At 35.2% G+C, this 19,153-nt stretch overlaps 1 protein-coding gene across 1 annotated transcript in view; it reads left to right on the forward strand.

The window, feature by feature from the left end:
* LOC150097276 (BAI1-associated protein 3-like) overlaps positions 1-19,153 on the forward strand; it is a 533,976-nt gene that overhangs the window by 488,074 nt on the left and 26,749 nt on the right. Inside the window, 1 exon segment of the mRNA XM_090407633.1 lies at positions 9,221-9,259. Coding sequence (XP_090263759.1) covers positions 9,221-9,259 — 39 coding nt within the window.

Genomic DNA, 19,153 nt, shown 5'->3' on the forward strand with positions numbered 1-19,153 from the left:
ATTATGCTGGTTTATTTGGAGATCATGGTGCTGTGTACTCTTTTTTAAGAAAGGATCTATGGTTGGTGTGTATAATTGTCCAGAGAAATAGCATCCTTACTTGATCCCTCGAGAGTATGGCAAAGTGCAGGTGAGCCTGTTGTTGATTTTTAAACAGAAGAGTGCATCTCTGTATAGCAATTGAACTGTTTCAATAATGAGAGAAACCATAGCTGAATGCCTTTAGGATTTCATAAAGGTACTCGTGCTCTACTCTGTCGAAAGCCTTCTCCTAATCATGGTTGACGAGTGCCAAGTTTTCATTTTGGCTGTTTGCAATGTGGATGAGATCTCTTATTAGATGGAGGTCATCATGTATTGATCTTCCTGGAACAGGGTAAGTTTGATGTTGGCCAATAATTTCAAACAGTGTTAGCTTTAGTTGGTTTGCAATAACTTTGAAAATGATTTTGCAATTTGTATTGATTAGTGAGATTGGATGTCTGTGTGGTCTCCCTTCTTTGGTATCAATCATGCTACTGAGGTTGTGACAGATTGTGGGAGCCCATTGGAGTAAGCTTCTTGCAGTGTTTTAAGGAAAAGTGGTCCGAGTTGATTTCAGAAGACTTGGAAAAATTCTGTTGTGAGACCATCAAGGCCAGGAGATTTGTTCTTTGACAAGGATGTGCCAGTCTTCGGTTCATCTAGAGTGATTGGGTTTTCTAAGTGGTTCCAATCTGTTGCAGAGATGCTTTTTGTTTCTTTCAGTATTTTGTGAATGGCATGAAGGGATGTTCCTGTAGAGCTGTACATGTTCTTGTAGCATTGTAGAATTTCAGAAGTGATTTTATTTGGATCTTCTGTGATGCTGCCATCTTGTAGTCTAATAACAAACATGCAGTTTGCTGCTTGGTATTTTTTTTTCCCCAAAGAGAAAAAATATTTTGTGGATGCATCTGAAAAATTTATATGTGTATGGCATGATCTAAGTAGAGTACCATTTGCAGATAATGCTAAGTGTCTTTGCATGGCTTGGAGGGCTGAATGATATTTAGGGTTTTCTTCTGGGAGATTCTAAAGCTGTTCTTCAAGTTGTCAATGCTGATGTTCCTCTGTTGATTTTTTTCTGGTGACTGTAGATCTGTAAAGGATTTTATTTGTGATTTTATGTGGGCCACCATGTTTTCAATGGTTCTGTATTCCCTTTTGAGTGTAGATCTATAGATAGACAGATAGCTATTTTTTTTTTATTTAAAAAAAGCAATCCTATGTATAGGATTAACTGGTTTTGGTTCTCTGCAGTCAGGCAGAGCGGTTACATGCCCTTTGATAGTTGAGATAAATTACATAGGAATAACAGTTGTTATAAGATGATATTACACTTTTCATACCATTAACAGTTATTTTGACATGATCTTATAAGAAAATAACAGTTGCTATAAGGCTATATTACATATTTACATGAAAGTAACAGATGATCATTATTCTCACTGTTAAGCACAAAAATATCTTTCTTCCCCCTTTCTTTGGGAGGTGAGTCTTCGAGAAATAATGTCACCCAAGACCCTCGTGCCTCACCAGCTCCATGGAGGAAAGAAAACCTCTAATTGAGTGATGGGGTTCCTTACCATTGTGTTGTGGAAGATGAGTTCCATGAGGATTTCAGGAAAGGATGCTGTCTTCACTGTGTTCTGGAGGTTTAACTTCTTCCATCTTTGAAGGACATCTTTGTAGAAATTTGTTAGATTCACCAGCACATGCACTCTTGTCATTCTTTAGGTTGTGGAGAAACCTCTAGTGGCAGAACTGAAAATATATTCAGTGGTGCATCTGTGTGCCATTTCCTGTTTTAGGGTATTAAGGAAAAAGTGAGTGCAGAATGTTGTTATCCTGTGGTCGATGGATGTCAAGTTTTGTTCTTCCTCTTTGAAGGAAGTACTTAGTTTGTTCGGTTCCTTATGAATCGATAGATGGTTGACTGCATTCATATGATAAATTGCACTGGTGGCATGAGAATCTTTAGCATATGCCAAAGGACACTGGTAACTATTTTTGTTAAACAAGTATTGCTCTCCCTCTTTTGGAGACAGGGGGATTGTATTGCTGCACACTTTCCTTGTACTTATTTGAAATGTTTAATTAGCATTTCTCAGTTCTTATCCATATAAGAGGGCGTGTTTCCTAGGTAAATTCCCAGGTATTTGTTACCCCTCTGTAGACCAGTGACCATACATTGGGGAATGGGTTTGGTTTTTCCATTTATCACCATAGTCCTGTGGTTTTATGCGCATTTAGTTTGGCTCCTGAGGCTGCTTGGTACTATCGGTATGCTGTTTGTATGTTATATAAATCCATTTCTTTGTGGGCTATAACTGTAACATCATCAGCATACTGTCAGGGTTATGGCTTGGTAAGAAAGTTGAGGACGGGATTTCCTAAGCTAGTTAGATAGATAGTTACTGAGTAGAGCCTAAGCAGCATTGATCTCCTTTCCATTCAATTCCTCATGCCATGATATAGCTACAAGCTGTCCTCTGAGTTTTTTATATTATTTTCCATTTTTTTTTCCAGTTCATTAATTAATGTTTATGATTAGGCTTTATGTTAATTGTTGTTCGATGAATTGTTATTTGCAAATTTTGAATTACAGCTATTGTATGTATTCCAACTGTGCAAATACCAAAGACTCTGTCACTTCCATATGAAACTGACCAACTTTTCTCAGTTGGAAATCTATTTTAAAGGTTCTTTATATCCTGTAGGATTTGAAGCCAGATCTTTTCATTGAAAATGAATAATATTGAACATCATGGCTGTGCTACAGAGGATTGTTTGGTAAACCATGAATGAATTTGCATTGTGAAGTGCATTTGTTAAAATTTTTTAAGATACATAAGTTTGCTTTTTTTTGTATAGTGCATAATAAACTTGTTATTGCAGTATGTATCATTTTTAAGAGCATATGTTTTTATGCTAATAAAACTGCATACTTAGTCTCAATATTATATTTTAACGTCTATTTACACATGCGTGTGGTCTTCTTCTTATTATTATTATTATCCCAAGACCTCCATGGAGTCAAAGATTCATTGCAGGAAGTCTCCCTGTAACACACACACACACACACACACACACACACACACACACACACACACACACACATTGTATTGCGCCATTTCATCTCGTATACACCCAGATGATTTTCTTCTGTCACGTAGACAGAGTCTCTCAGTTCTTCTATCATCACTTGCTGTTGTGTGCCTTTTCCTGCCCTTACCAGTCTGGTTTTTTAGTGACTGAGTTTCCTTATACCTCTAAAAAAAAAGTGGTGTTATGAGCCATCAAACCTCAAAAATGCACTTTTTCCAAAAGGTTTCCGCAATTTTGGCCACCACTGTATGTATTCACTTTCCGGAAAACTTTCTGAACACACACACACAGCTCATCATACCATGTCTTAAATGCATTAACTGCAGACACCACACTCTCAGGCAATGAATTCCAATCATTCACCACTGTCCATGAAAAAAATCAGCTTCACACTCCTTTGCTCACACCCTCATTATACAGCTTCCAGGAATGATCCCTTGTTCTCCCACCATTCTATGAAAAACCTCTTCAGAATTAATCCTATAACAACCCCCTTATGAACTTATATGTCTCTATCATATTGCCCCCTCTTCCTCCTCCTATCCACTAGAGTCTGTAAATAGCATTCTTCTCAACTTTCTTCAAACATGCTAGAGACTAGAAAACACCTTAGATAATAACCTCTAGATCCTTTTGAAAACCAGAGGACCAAATCTGTACACAGTCTTCCATATGTAGCCTAATTAAGGCATTATACAATGGAACTGGAATTTTCTTACTTCTACAAGTTAGTGGTGTCTTCAGCATCATTGAGAGAATTTGTTATGTTGTCCTCACAATATCAGATTCTTATCCACCATCACTCCAAGATTTCTTATTTTCTACCCTTTCAACATATATCCCAATCAAGAGTAAATTCTATATCCCATCTTTGTTTTCCAAATTTTAAAATCTTACATTTTGCAATATTGAATTCTATTCAAGTCAGCCTATTCAAGTCTTCCTGCAAGGCCACAACATATGCTCTACTTCTCATAGTTGTTCCCAACTTTACATAATCTGCAAAACAGCTGAATATTCCCATTCAAATCTCCTCAGATATCATTAATATACAGGCTAAACAAGTGGCCCTAATACAGACCCTGAGGCATACCACTAGTGACTTTCCTCTTCTGGGATATTGATCCTCTATACACAACTTGCTGATATCTATTAGACAGCCAGTCTCCAATCCACTGCACTCTGATCTAATATCCAAACTATTCACTTTAGTTTACCTATCAACTTATCATGTGATAATCTTTGTAAATAAGCCTTTGTAAATTTTTAAGTATACCACTGTGTATTCATCTCCCTCATCCAATGCAGCTGTTACCTTATTAATAAGTTAATAAGTAACTAGATTACTAAAACATGAGCTCCTTTTAGCAAATCCATGCTGTCCATCAAAGACAATACCTCTGTTGTCAATCCAATTCTGGATCCTGATTCTCACTAAATTCTCCATCACTTTAACCACAACACCTGACACCCTGATTGGCCTATAATTTGAAGTTTGAGTTCTGTCATCTCCCTTATGAAACAGTACAATTTTGCCTCCTTTTCACTCCTTTAAAAATGGATCCAATGAAAGGCTCATATTAAACAAGTCATAAAATTTATGAAATAAGTATTCATAAAATTTTGAATAAAAATGAAAGAAATAGTTTCAAATTAAATTAGTGTTATACTTCAGAACAGAGAATATTTGGTTAATTCTTGCATGTGATAATGATACACACTAGTGGCCAAAATTGTGGAAACCTTTTGGAAAAAGTTTATTTTTGACATTTGATGGCTCATAACACCACATTTTTTGGTGTAATACCATAAAATTATATATCAATGGAAAGATAATTTAATCAAGAATATAATGCAACAAAGATTGTTCAATTATCTGCATTCTATGAAAAGTTATAGCCAAATAACCAGAAAAAAAGAAGCACAACTTGCTTAGGTTGATATGAAGTAGCTTTCCTTCATTTGAATGTAGCCAATGAGCATGAGTGTTTAGAGAGCTAATCAGGTGTCATCTTGTTTTGGCAATGAGCCAATAAGGTCACAGTAGTATTCAGCTATTGATGTCATGCATTGGAGCTGAGAGGAGGACATTTGTCAGTGTGTTATGTGATTGCTATCAAGTTGGTTGGGTTTTTTTGTGTTCTTTCATTTAGTGAGCTTGTAAAACATAATAAAATTAGAGTTGACTGGTCACCCAGAAAACAATGTAAAATATTACTATTAAGTGAATAAGGCTATAGTTATGAAGAAATTACAAGAAAAATTGGTGGAAACTTATCCAAAAGTGGCATTTCTAAATTTTTGAAGAGGTATAAGGAGACTCAGTCACTAAAAAACCAGACTGATAAGGGCAGGAAAAGGTGCACAACAGTAAGTGATGATAGAAGAATTGAGAGACTCTGTCTACGTGACAGAAGAAAATCATCTGGGTGTATACGAGATGAAATGGCGCAATACAATGTGAAGTTGAGTGCAAGGACTGTTTGGCGCAGACTGCAGGAATTTGGTCTAAATGCTAGAATTCCACAAAAAAAGACATTTTTATCTCTCAAATAAAGGTTGAAAAGATTAAACTGGGCTAAAACCCATGTTAACTGGACAACGGAACAATGGGACAGTGTTATTTGGAGTGATGAGACCAAAATCTCCCTGTTTGGTAGTGATGGCATAAAATATGTAAGGAGAAGAATCGGAGAAGATTTGCATCCAGATTGCATTACACCTACCGTGAAACACCCACTTAATGTTATGATCTGGGGTTGTATGACATCAAAAGGTGTGGGGAGAATTTGCATGATTAATGGGAATATAAATGCCCAAAAATACATAAATGAAATACTTGAGCCTTCCGCATGTGATCTTTTCCAAGATAACGAAGCATTTATATTTCAACAGGATTCAGCTCCATGTCATGTTGCTTCTGTGTGCAAAAAGTAGTTTCAAGATAATCATATTCCACTGCTGAAATGGCCTGGGAATAGCCCAGACCTTAATCCAATCGAAAATCTATGGAGCCGACTAAAGAAACTTGTTAGTCAGAAGCAACCCACCAATAAAACCCAATTAATAGAAGCAATAATTCAATCTTGGTTTCACATTATAACAGCTGCAGAACTAAAAAACTTGGTTCACTCCATGGGAAGGTGCTGTAAGGCCATAATTAATGCTAAAGGTTACCCAACTAAGTATTAACTCACATTGTGAGAATTTTCGTATATCTCATTTTTTCTATGTGTTTCACTTTTCTTCTTTATAACTGCTGTTCTAATAAAAAAAATCCTTCATAAAAGTTATTGCATTACATTCTTGATTAAATTATCTTTCTATTGATATATAATTTTATGATATTATAAAAAAAAAGTGGTGTTATGAGCCATCAAACCTCAAAAATGCACTTTTTCCAAAAGGTTTCCGCAATTTTGGCCACCACTGTATGTATTCACTTTCAGGAAAACTTTCTAAAAAGACTAAATGGAGTCATTGTTGACTGTAGGCAGAAGTTTAGAGAGCATATTGCAAGTGCTGCAGTGATTGCATATTGTATTGCTGCTATGAAGACATGCTGAATGTGGGGATAAGGAGGTGGTTGCACTACTTTATAAAGCACTGACCATACTTGAACCATTTTGTTAGATTTGGTCAACTGGTTTGTATTGTGATATGGAAACACAAAAGGGGAAGAACCAGAGGCCATCCATGGAAATTGTGTAAAAGTGTGGTGAGGATGGATTTCAGTAGTAGATTTTTCACATGGAGAATTGAGGGTGAGTGGAACACATTACTGGAATATGTTGTTAATGCAGGGTGTGTTAAAGGTGTGTTGTGTGTTAAATCTTTAACTTTAACACACCTTTAACAGGGTGTGTTAAAGTTAAAGATTTTATGATTCCATACAGCAGTGTAGCTAGAGCTGTTGCTGCCCAGAGCGGTCCCTGAGTTTGCCACCCCTCTCAATACACACCAAAAATATTACAAAAAGTCAAAATGACGTATAGGGAAATAAAACACTATGTTTATTTTTGAAGTAAAACTTTAATTTCGACATTCTAAAATGTTATTTTTCTTGCTTTTCTGTTAGCAAAATCGACATTGGCGAAGTCTATTTCATAGCAATGTAGGTAATTCTTAATCAAATTTTATTTAGAAAAACTCCCCTCACAATTATGAGGAAAATTCACAGTAGTATTACAATATTTGGAACTGAGTTCTCGAGACTGTATTTTAGAATTAACTGCAAAAGTTCAAACAGGTTCAAAGTGCATTCTTGTTACCTAACAGGCACTCACTTTTAAAACACTTAATACATATTCTCTCTCCAGTTTCAATTTCCTTCCACATGTCGTTTAATTTTCTAGACGCATACATTTTGCATATACTGCACTGAATAATATCCTGCAAATTCAAATCGCCAGACAACGTGGTCTTTGCCACCACCATTGTTCATTGTGTTCATGCCATGCTGACAATATTGCAATAAATATTACAATAAAAATGTTATAAATATACTAATACTCTAAAAACATGAAAATCTACATTAATACACTATAATACTCTAACTTTCTGATGAAAAAACACAGTTTCAGTCATCTTTATCCACGAAATTCCTTTAATAAGTGTTAAAGGAATTTGATTGATCACTTCATGCATGCTCCTGCATTCAGTAATTTAGAATTATATAGTCCTAGACTTCATCAGCATATTATTTAGGTTGCACAGTCATGAGACTTTATCGCACACAGTTTCAAGTAGTGTAACCTGTGTCTAAAATTAGCATTTGCTTTTTTCTTACATTTCATAGCAGGATCTTGACACTAAACTGCCAAAACTCAGGAACATGAAAAAATAAACTCACTGTTCATTGATTAGTGACATCACCACATGCCAAGAGTTTGTGTTTGCAAGCTCTTTGAGCACCCTACTTGAAATTTATTTATTTATTTATTTATTCAGTCTAATGCTTCATTTCATATGAATCAAAAATGGTTTATTATTGAAATATAATACAAGCTATAAATAAAAATAATACAAAATTGAGATATTGCATTAAATGTGATTTTAGCTTCATCAAGTTCTTCCAACTGGGAAAAGCTGTCAAAGAAACACCTAAGATGCTAAAAGTAGCTTACCTTCTAAGAGAAAAATGGAGTAGAACACTCAAATTTGATTAGTTTCTATATTCAGAGATAAGCGTGACATCTATCAGTTTTTTTTCTTTTTTTTTTTTAGCTTTTATATAAAAATCAGTGTTGTCAATTAAAGTTTCCTACACCATGATAATGATTCTGCTGATCTTGTTCTATCAACCGAAAAATGGCATAACCATTATTTCACACTCTCTTTTTACTTTTTTCCCCCTTTGGAATTAAATTGGCACCGAAGGGAAGAAAATTTGATGATGATAACATGATTCAGAAAAAAACTGCATCTTTGTCAAGTTCAAAAAAAAAAGAAAAAAAAAAAAAAGAATGTCTGCAAATGTTTTCAACAATAGTGTCTACACTGAATTTGCTGTATTTCAGTGTAAGGGAGCTTCTTTGCACACAAAAGCATGGAACAGCAGAAAAATGCTAATAATCTTAGAAGAAATATGCAATCCAGATATTTTTGGTCATACCTTGTATGTCATACAATTAACTTCTTAAGATTTGTTATTTATTATGTATAAGTATTTGTAATCTTGTGCAACTGCTCACATGATTTCCATAATGAGCAATATACTCCAAAACAGGTCATTTTTTAATCAGCTTAACTTCTGCATACTCTCATATGATTAATTCCCACTATTCTAAGATGCTATAACACCAAAAACATTGTTCCAACCAGAAAGCATTATTTTTAATAGCACCATATAATAACTTTCATATGTATGTATGTATGTGTGTGTGTGTGTGTGTGTGTGTGTGTGTGTGTGTGTGTGTGTGTGTGTGTGTGTGTGTGTGTGTGTGTGTGTGTGTGTGTGTGCGCGTGCGTGCACATACACACACATTAAAACACTTTGTAATCCATGCTATAATCATTAATCACTGTATTAAAGGCCTAATTTTCATTTTGTATTTTAGTATATTAACCATTCATTTTTTTTTCTTTTTAGTGTTGAATGCACGTGATCTCCTACCTCTTGATCCAACAGGTGAATAATACATATATATTTTTAATAATTTTGAGATCAGTAGAATTTAATATTCATAATGAAGGTTTATTTTCTTGATCTTGAGAATTAGTAATAATATTTTTGGTTTGCAAAGAAGCTCCCTTACACTGAAATACAACAAGTTCAGTGTAGACACCATTGAATTATTTTTGGTTTAAACACTTGATCTATAAACCAAAAATATTAAGAATTTAATATTTTAAATACTAAGAATTTAATATTGTTGCATATAAATATCTTATAAATAATATTTTTGAATAATATTTTTGTTCAAAGTTAATAAAATTGATCAAGTGTTGATCAATTTTATTAACTTAACCAACTAGTTTCGCCAAACTTTAACTGTTGGCATCTTCAGAGCACACTTACATATAGGCTGAAACAATCTCACAATTATGTGTAACTATAAAACTGACAAGAATAACTGTAAAAAACTGACAAGAATAAAAAACTTACTAGAATAATTACAAATAAAATAGTATCGAACGTGCATGAAACACATATCGCATGTACAACATTAGCTAGCTGTTGCTAAGGAACTTTCTGTAGTTTGTATTAAAGTTCATTTCTTTTGTTTTTAAAGATTTGATTAGGGTTTTCCATATTTCTGGGAGTATTAGGCCTTGATTTCTGTTAAGGTTGACAGTAGAACGGTAGAACAGTAGCCACAGTCGCCCGTTCTACTGTCATCCTTAACAGATATCAAGGCCTAATACTCCCAGAAATATGGAAAACCCTAATCAAATCTTTCGTTGTTCCTGTGGCATCTGCTATGTAGGCCAGACGGGAAAATCAGGGGAAATTCGTATGAACAAACACCAAAAAGACGTGCAAAAAAGAAGAGAGCACAAATCAGACCTAGCATACCATACAACTTCCACCAGTCATAATGTACTCTGGCAAAAACAAACATGTCTTACATTGAAAAAAATTGTTACATTAGGAAATTTAAAGAAGCTGCAAACATGCTTAGAATTCCAGTGCAATGCAACAAAAATCAGGGCCTAATTCTACATCAAGTTTGGTCAGCATTGATAAAAAATATACCAGTCAGACCTTTGACAATGTGAACATGAACAACAGAACGTGACAGCATCCAGCATTGTTGTTCAAGCTTAGCATTGCACTGAATCTACATTCAGATATTCAATTTAGTGCAATGCTGGATGCTGTCACATTCTGTTCAAGTTTATTCTCATTTATCTTAATAAACATGTGGTCCAATTACCAGAATCTTTCTTATGTTACCATACCATGTTTGGGTGTGAACAGCATCTGTAAACAGCAGATGCTTTTCCAGTCAATTCTATATAAAGTATTCAGGGCTTGATCAGAAACGCTAGCTTTATCATAGTTATTAAATTTAATGTACCATTTATGTGCGTCCTGTTTCCCCTATATATATATTGAAAAGCAGAACACACTGTAGATAAACTTGTCACACGTCTTCCTTTCCTTCGCTGTTTACTGGAAACCTACACATACTGGCCAATATGTACATAAACTCCTACCACAATACAAAAACTAGGGGGTGCCATTAATACACTAAAAAACAGGGCTTTGAAGATTTGCTCCAATGAACAAGCACTTAAAGATGAATTAAAAGTTATCAGCAATACCTTCCTAAAAAAATGATTACAGCCAGAACATTATCAACAAAATTCTGTATAAAACCTTACTTAAAAACAAAAATAAACTAGACTACAATAAAACTATAACCATCCCATACATTAAAGGAATATCATACAAAATAAACAGAATACTACAAAAATGCAAACTTAAAGCCACCTTTTAACTTCCTGCAAAGTTAACACGTTCATTGCCAATCACACGATATCACGTGTTGCGAGTTCTCACCGAACGGCTGATCACGTGTTATCGCGTGGACATCACTAACTAAATAAAAAAATTTAAAAAATTTGGCCACCACACGAAATTCCAATTTTCAGCTTGGCAATGAACGTGTTAAAGAACTTACTCAACTCATCCAAGGATCCACTTCCTCCACTGGCCCACCCTGTGGAGGAAGTGGATCCATATTCATTGCATCTGTAATTTTCCCTATATAGGGGAAACAGGAGGCACAATTCCTATCGGAAAAAAGGAACATAAACTGAACTGATTTTACCTTTCAGTCATTTCTGCCTGTAAGTGACTTTATAGGCTTTGCCCACAAAGTATTCCTGGTAAGATTTTTACAGGGTAGTTCACCATTACTTTCCCCAACCCCCCCTATTTTATCTGGACTTGGGACTGGCATGTGGCTGGGACATATTCATGACTGTAATCCATGTGTGTTCACCTGGCCAGTTTACCTGTTCTGGGGGGGGGGGGAAAGAAAAACCCAAGTTTCTGTGTGAAAAAACTCCTATCTCAGTATGAGACCAGCTAACTCACCTTTATTCAAAAGAGACCAAATAAAGGTTCCCCATGCCAACTGATGGGAATCGAACCCAGGTCTTTCTGACCAAAGGGCTTCGTCTATACTGACTGAGCTACAGAGATTCAGAACATAAACAGCACATTAAATTTAATAACTATGGTAAAGCTGGCCTTTCTGATCATGCTCTGAATACTTTACATAGAATTGACTGGAAAAACATCTGCTGTTTACATCACACCAAAAGATGGTATGGTAAATTTAAGGAGGCCTGTGAAATTCTTATCATAATGATGGTCTAAAAATCTCAAGAATGTGGAAGGCACATATTCTACCCACATAACCTTTCTTCCTAAGAGTTAATTATAAATAGGACTATAGGTACTCCAAGATCTTAAATCTAATATAACAATTCTCATATTAAATTAGGACATCACTTTTGCTGTAATAATAAAATTATCTATAGGAAAAAAATTTCTCTGATGTTGTCATTAACAGAATATAGCTTTGAAAAACCCAAGTTTCTGTGTGAAAAAAACTCCTATATCCGTATGAGACCAGCTAATTCACCCTTTTTTTTTAATTTCATTTATTTATTTTATTTTATTTCATTTATTTATTTTATTTTTATTTCATTTTTTATTTTTATTTTTATATATATTTTTCTTTCACTAGAGGTCAGACCAGTAGAATAACCCTTGATCAAATCATTGTCTCTATAGCATACTATGTGATATATATGTGTATATGTATATATATATATATATATATACATACATATATATATACATACATATATATGACAGAATGATCATTGACTCGGTTAACATACATAGTTTTATGAAAAAAAATTGAATGACTAGAACCGAGATTTAATTAAAAAGGTTTTAATATAAACACACTACTAGTTTCGGCCTGTAACAGCCTTCTTCAGGTGACATTATAAAAGAAAAAACACTAAACATTGAGGGTTAAAAGACTGTGAACAACATAGACAGTCTTTATACATAATTAGCATTAAAACGTTGTAGTTGTATTTGAAGCTGTTCTTTCATTTGTTGCATTGTTGGGAGAGTGCGTGCTTGCTGCATCACGTGAACGCCAGTACATGATTACAGCTGAATGACTATCCGGGAGGTTGTAGCTTAAATTGTTATTTAGATGAACAGGATTGAAGATGATTTCTCTCGATTCCACAATTTTTCTCTCTATTTCGTCACTGCAACGGAAGATGTTTGTAGATTTTTCCCAGCAGACTTTGTGACTTTGGTTCTCATCATTAGGATTAGCCGAGAAGAGGATATGACTTGATAATGCACTTGCTCGCTGTCTCTTGTAAGTAATGTCTCTCACGTGTTCTTCCATACGCATTTCGACAGATTTGTCTGTCTGCCCGAAATAAGGAATATCGCAGTCACATAATATTTTATATATGCCAGGGTATTTGAGTTGATGATGACAAGGTTTTGGGTGGCTAATTAAGGAACGGATCTTTGGAAGTGGAGTGAACAAGGTTCTGATATTGTATTTTTTTAGAACTTTTGCTAATTTATGTGAAACAGTACTTATGTAAGGAATAGATATATTGCTTTTGAATCTATTTGTTTCTTCTGAGTGATGTCTGGGAGGATTAAGAAGGAATTTGTTAATGATTTTCTTGGAATATCCATTAACTTCGAAAGAAGTTTTCAGATGGTTTATTTCTGTAAGCAGTTCATTTGGATCATCAAGAAGAGAACGGGCTCTATGTCCTAAGGTGGAAATTATTCCAAGCTTATGAGGAGGGAAATGATGGGATTGACTGTGCAGATATCTGTTGGTATGTGTGGGTTTTCTATATATCGATATTTTTAGTTTACCAGCAGAAGAGCGAGTCAGTTTGACATCAAGAAAAGGCAAGGAATTATCCGTTTCAAGCTCAGCAGTAAACTTAATACTTTGATGTCGGCTATTGAGATGTTCGAGGAAAACCATAAGGGATTCATGTCCATGGCTCCAAACAATGAAGACATCATCCACATAACGTTTCCAAACTTTAGGTGTTAAAATAAAGGAAGAGATAGCCTTGGTTTCAAAATCTTCTAAGTAAATATTTGCAAGAACAGGAGATTACCCATAGCCAGTCCATGATTTTGTTTGTATATATTATCTTGAAATTTGAAGTAACCGGACCTGATGCAATGTGTAAGCAAGGCTAACATTTTTTTGGATAACTTGTCCTTGAGTAATGTTAGGACTTCATTTGTTGGGACATTAGTGAACAAAGAAGTTATGTCCAAGCTAGCCATGATGTCATTTTCATCAACTGTAATATCCTTGATGTATGTAACAAATTCTGTAGTGTTCTTGATAAAGGAAGGTGATTTCCCTGAAAAACTTTTGAGGTATTTGGCAAGGTATTTTGAAAGATTGTATGTAGGAGAATCGATACCTTCTACAATTGGGCGTAATGGGGTGTTCTCTTTATGGATTTTAGGAACACCATATATGCGAGGAATTAACGGATGGAGAGAGCGTAGAGATAAACAGACGTTTCGGGATAATTCAGTTGTTGTTTTTAATAAATTGTTTATTAATGTTTGTACATATATATATATATATATATATATTCTTAGGTTGGCTGAAACTCACTGGAAAGAATGTGGTCATTTTACAACATGTAAGGGAAACAAGGTGTTTTTCTCTGGCCCAGACAATAACAGTGAAAAGGGAGTTTCCCTCATTGTTAATAAAAACATAAGTAAAGCATTAAAAGGATACAACCCAGTCAGTGACAGAATCATAACAGTAAGATTAAATACCAACCCAATTCCAACAACACTAATATAAGTTTATGCACCCACATCAAATGCAGAAGATGAAAGTAAGTGAGAATTTTTACAAAGACCTAAATGAAATTATGGATTCAATATCAAGAAAGGATTAATAAATTAAAGACTTAATTCAGTATGTTAGTCAAGTAAATAATTGTTTAATATCCAGCATGTTTCACTGACTAATATCTGTCAGCATTTTCAGGGATACACTGGTAAGCAATGGAAAGTAACAAAAACTAGGAAACTAACCAACAATTCTAAAAATTATATAAAGTTATCACTGTGCGTAACACAATGCATGTGCCGCAAGTACAACATTTTATTTGTTGAGATATTTGTTGTAATTTTCATGAAAGTTGATTTCTTTTTGGTTAAATGATCTAATAAGAGTTTTCCATATATCTGGTAGGATTAGGCCGTGATTCTTATTTACATTACCTGTTGAATGGGCGATTGTAGCAGCACTTCTTTGAATGTTCTGGAATGGTAGTTCTCTTCTATGTAGGGCATATGACTCATATCCCATTCAATATTATGGTTGGTAGAGGCGAAGTGGGAAGAAAGGATATTTGAATAGTTCTAGGAAACTTCAATGCTAAGGTGGGATTCAATGTTCGTGGTGATCACTTAAATAGAATCATTGGAAAATATGGACTGGGAATTAGAAATGAACAAGGAGAAAAACTATTGGGAGTTCTGCATTGAAAAGGAATTAGCAATCACTAACACTATGTACAAACAGCACAATACACATGGGCAGCACGCTTGGGAATCGATGTAAGCATCAAATTGACTACATTTTAATTGACAGAATATGGAGGACACTAATCAATAATACCAAAACACTGCCAGGTGCAGACTGTGGATCAGACCATCAATTATTAATCTCTAATTTAAAGATCCATCTGAAATCAAACAAGAATAACAGCAACAAAAGATACGACTTTTCACAAATGGACAACAAATTTATGATGGACACTGAAGCAGAGCTCAAGAAACAAAAAAGCACTCCTCAGGAACAAAGCATTGAATCACATTGGATGCACCTAAAACAAACATTGTAAAATCTGCAGCTAAAAACATCCCAATAAAAAAGAAGAATTATAGTCCATGGATTACAAAAAAAACCTAGAACTAATTGAAAAAAGAAAACAAATTAAAACAACAGATTGGCAAAACCCAAACTACCTGAACCTGAATAAAGCTATTAAGAAATCTTCAGAAAGATAAAATGAGCTCTATCCAAAACATCTGTAAAGAAAAAGAAAGACACTCCAACTCTAATGAAACAACAGATTTATTCAGGAAGGTTAAGGATATAACCAAAAAATTCAAACCAAAACTTAACATAATTGCAGAGGAAAATGGCAAGATCTTAAATGACACTAATGACATAGCCAGAAGATGGAAAGAGTATTGTGAGATTTACAAGGACCCAGCTATTCAACAACAAGAAAACAATGGGACTATGGAAAACATGGAAATGGAACCAGGGATCCTCAAAAGTGAAGTAGAACAAGCAATCAAAAAATTAAGGAATAACAAAGCCCCGGGTCATGATTCAATACTAGCTAAAATGCTGAAAAATCTTGGAGAGAATGCAGTCAACTGGATACGTGATTTATGCAACAAAATCTGGAAGACTGGAAGATGACTAGACTGGTGTCACCATTATCCCAATCTACAAAAAAAGGCAATCACAACAGATGCGAAAACTACCGCACTATTGCCCTTATCTCACATACCAGCAAGATTTTACTACACATTATTAAGGAAAGATTACAAAGTTTCATAGACCATCAGATCTCAGAAGAACAAGCAGGATTCAGAAAAGGTCAAGGAACTAGAGATCATATATCTAACATTAGACAAATAATCGAAAAAGGAAGTGAATTCAATTTAAGCCTTTATCTATGCTTTATAGATTACTCCAAGCCTTTGACTGTATGAGGTGGGATATTTTATGGAATATCATGCAAGAATCAGGAATATCAAACCATCTAGTAACCCTCATAAAGAACTTATATGAACAAAATCAAGCAACAGTAAGAATTGAAAACTCAGTGTCCCCTGCATTCCAATTTGAAAAAGGATCAAGACAAGGATGCATACTCTCACCATTACTATTCAACCTTTACAGCGAAACTATAATGAAAAGATCTCTAGAAAAGTGGAATGGAGTCATTAAATTATGTGGCCAAACAATCACTAACCTACGATATGCAGATGACACAGTGATAATAGCAACAAATGAACAGGAATTAAAATCCATCCTAAATCAATTAGAATGGGAAAGCTTAAGGTTTGCAAATAAATCAATACAAAACTAAAATAATGTTTTAAACAATGCAGAAGAGATAGGTATGGATGGAATTGAAATTGTTGACAATTTCAGTTACCTTGAAGTGATAATAACAAAAAAGATGGATGTAAAAAAGAGATAAGAAGAATAGCACTAGCTAAGAAAGCAATGACTGATTAACTAAGATCTAGAAAGACAGGCACATCTCCAAAAAGACCAAAATTAAGCTTGTAGAAACCTTAGTTTTTTCGATCATTCTCTATGCTCTGGACAATGACAATATATGACAGAAGAATTGAGGCATTCAAGCTTTGGTGCTGGAGAAGATTGTTAAGAGTGTCTTGGACAGAAAAACGAACAAATCAAAGTATCCTAGAAGAACTGAATATCCACACAAGACTGGATAAACATAACTGACAAGAGAATAGTGCAATATTTTGGACACATATGTAGAAGGGAAGGCAACTGCCTAGAAAAAATAATCATCCAGGGTAAACCATGTAGGAAAAGAAAAAGAGCGATCCCCCCCCCCCCCACACAGGTGGATTGACTAAATATCAAGAATCACTAGACTTAAACTAGAACAAGCAATAACAGAAGCACAGGGGAGAAAGAAATGACGAAGCATCATCAGTAAGGTCACGAGTCCTCAGACATGAGGAGATCCAAGAGAGAGAGAGAGGAATTAAGTTGTTTATTTTTTTTTATCCTATTTAAATGCAAAGAATATCTTGAAAGGATATGGATTATTCTGTTGATGTCTGGGTTCCCAGATGATTCAATATGCTATTGGATAGTTTTGTTTACATTTGACATTACTTTGGCATTATTTTACTAGCTGTGCTATTTTGTTAGTTTTGTCTCTTATATCCTGTTGGTATGCATGCACCATGCAAGTTTTGCTAATGCCAATAATTTTCAATCAGCATACTTAGGCAATAAACACACTATGATTTTTATACAGCTGGTATTAGTAAAAACGCTTGGAGGCTAACTGTTATTTGCTTTTCCCAAGATTAACTGTATAAAATACTGCCATCTCTAATACCAAGGCAAGCTGCATTTCATGTGTTTGGTCCAGATTAGTAATTTGCAGTTCTGTATTTATCCCCCTTCGCTTCTATAGCAAATGTAAATGATCTAAGAGATTATTCTGTGCACGTACACACACACACACACACACACACACACACACACACACACACACACACACACACACACACACACACACACACACACACACACACGCACACACACATTCTCCTGTTCCTGTCATAATATTTTGTTTCACTGACACTTCTCATCCATTTTCTTACTGGCCAACCATCCCTCCAGATCTTAACCCACTATTCAAATGTAGGATTTTTTTTGTTAAGAGTTGCTAAATGAAGCTCTCTTCAATTCTTCTGGTTGTATTCATATCCTTTTGCAACCCATATTCATAACCTTTCAATCTATTCATATCTGCTTCAACTATCATCTGTTTCATTCTCCCCCCACCCCCTCATATCAGTCATATCTTTACTTTTTGCTCTTGGAAAACTTTCATTATACATTTGTCATGCACATCTCTAATCATTAAATCATTAGTCCATAAGACTATACTGTCTCCTTCCTTGCACTGTTATGCTCTTTCACAACCTCCTTTGTCTTCTTATCCATATCACCTTCCATTTCATAATCTGTCTGGTTTCCCACAAGAGGCCACCCCTGTTACCATCCACCTTGGGCATTCTAGTTTCCCTGCATTGACACACCGACTAATTCAGAACAGCAATCTCTCCAGATGTCTATGTTCCTCCTCATTCAAATGCAAGCGTTCTCTCGCATCGCAACAATTCCTCTCTGTCCTCAAACACCCTCCAAGCATCCACATATTCCAATCCTCTCTTCTGACACATTCAGCTCATCACTATCATACCTAGGCAACATGCACACTATCTTTCCTCTCTATGTCTTCTTTTGCACAGTCTCAAGCAAGAATCTCATATCTCTTGCTGCCCAATTTACATTACCTCTCAAGTCATTTGTTCCTACCATCACAATCATCTCATCCACCCTTTCACCCCTCTTAATTGCCATGGCCACTCTTTTTATCGTTCCTGGAGGCAAACACTCCTCACGCATCCTGTCTTGCACACCACGGATCATTGAGTCCCCATACATCACACCTCTTATCACCCTGTTCCTTGATTGCTCACCTGCATCCTACACTCTCTCTCTCCTCTAACACTTTCTCTCTCTCTGTTCCCCTACTTACCTACCTTCCTGATATCACTCCATCCCTGGTTCCAGTGCTTCCTCACATTCTTTTCATTCCCTCTCTCCTACTGTTTCCATTCTCTCCTCTTCTATCATTCCCATAACTCTCTCTC

Source organism: Typopeltis vanoorti, chromosome 17, assembly GCF_054136105.1.
Source record: "Typopeltis vanoorti isolate ZY-2024b chromosome 17, IOZ_Tvanoo_1.0, whole genome shotgun sequence".
NCBI classification, from domain to species: Eukaryota; Metazoa; Arthropoda; class Arachnida; order Uropygi; family Thelyphonidae; genus Typopeltis; species Typopeltis vanoorti.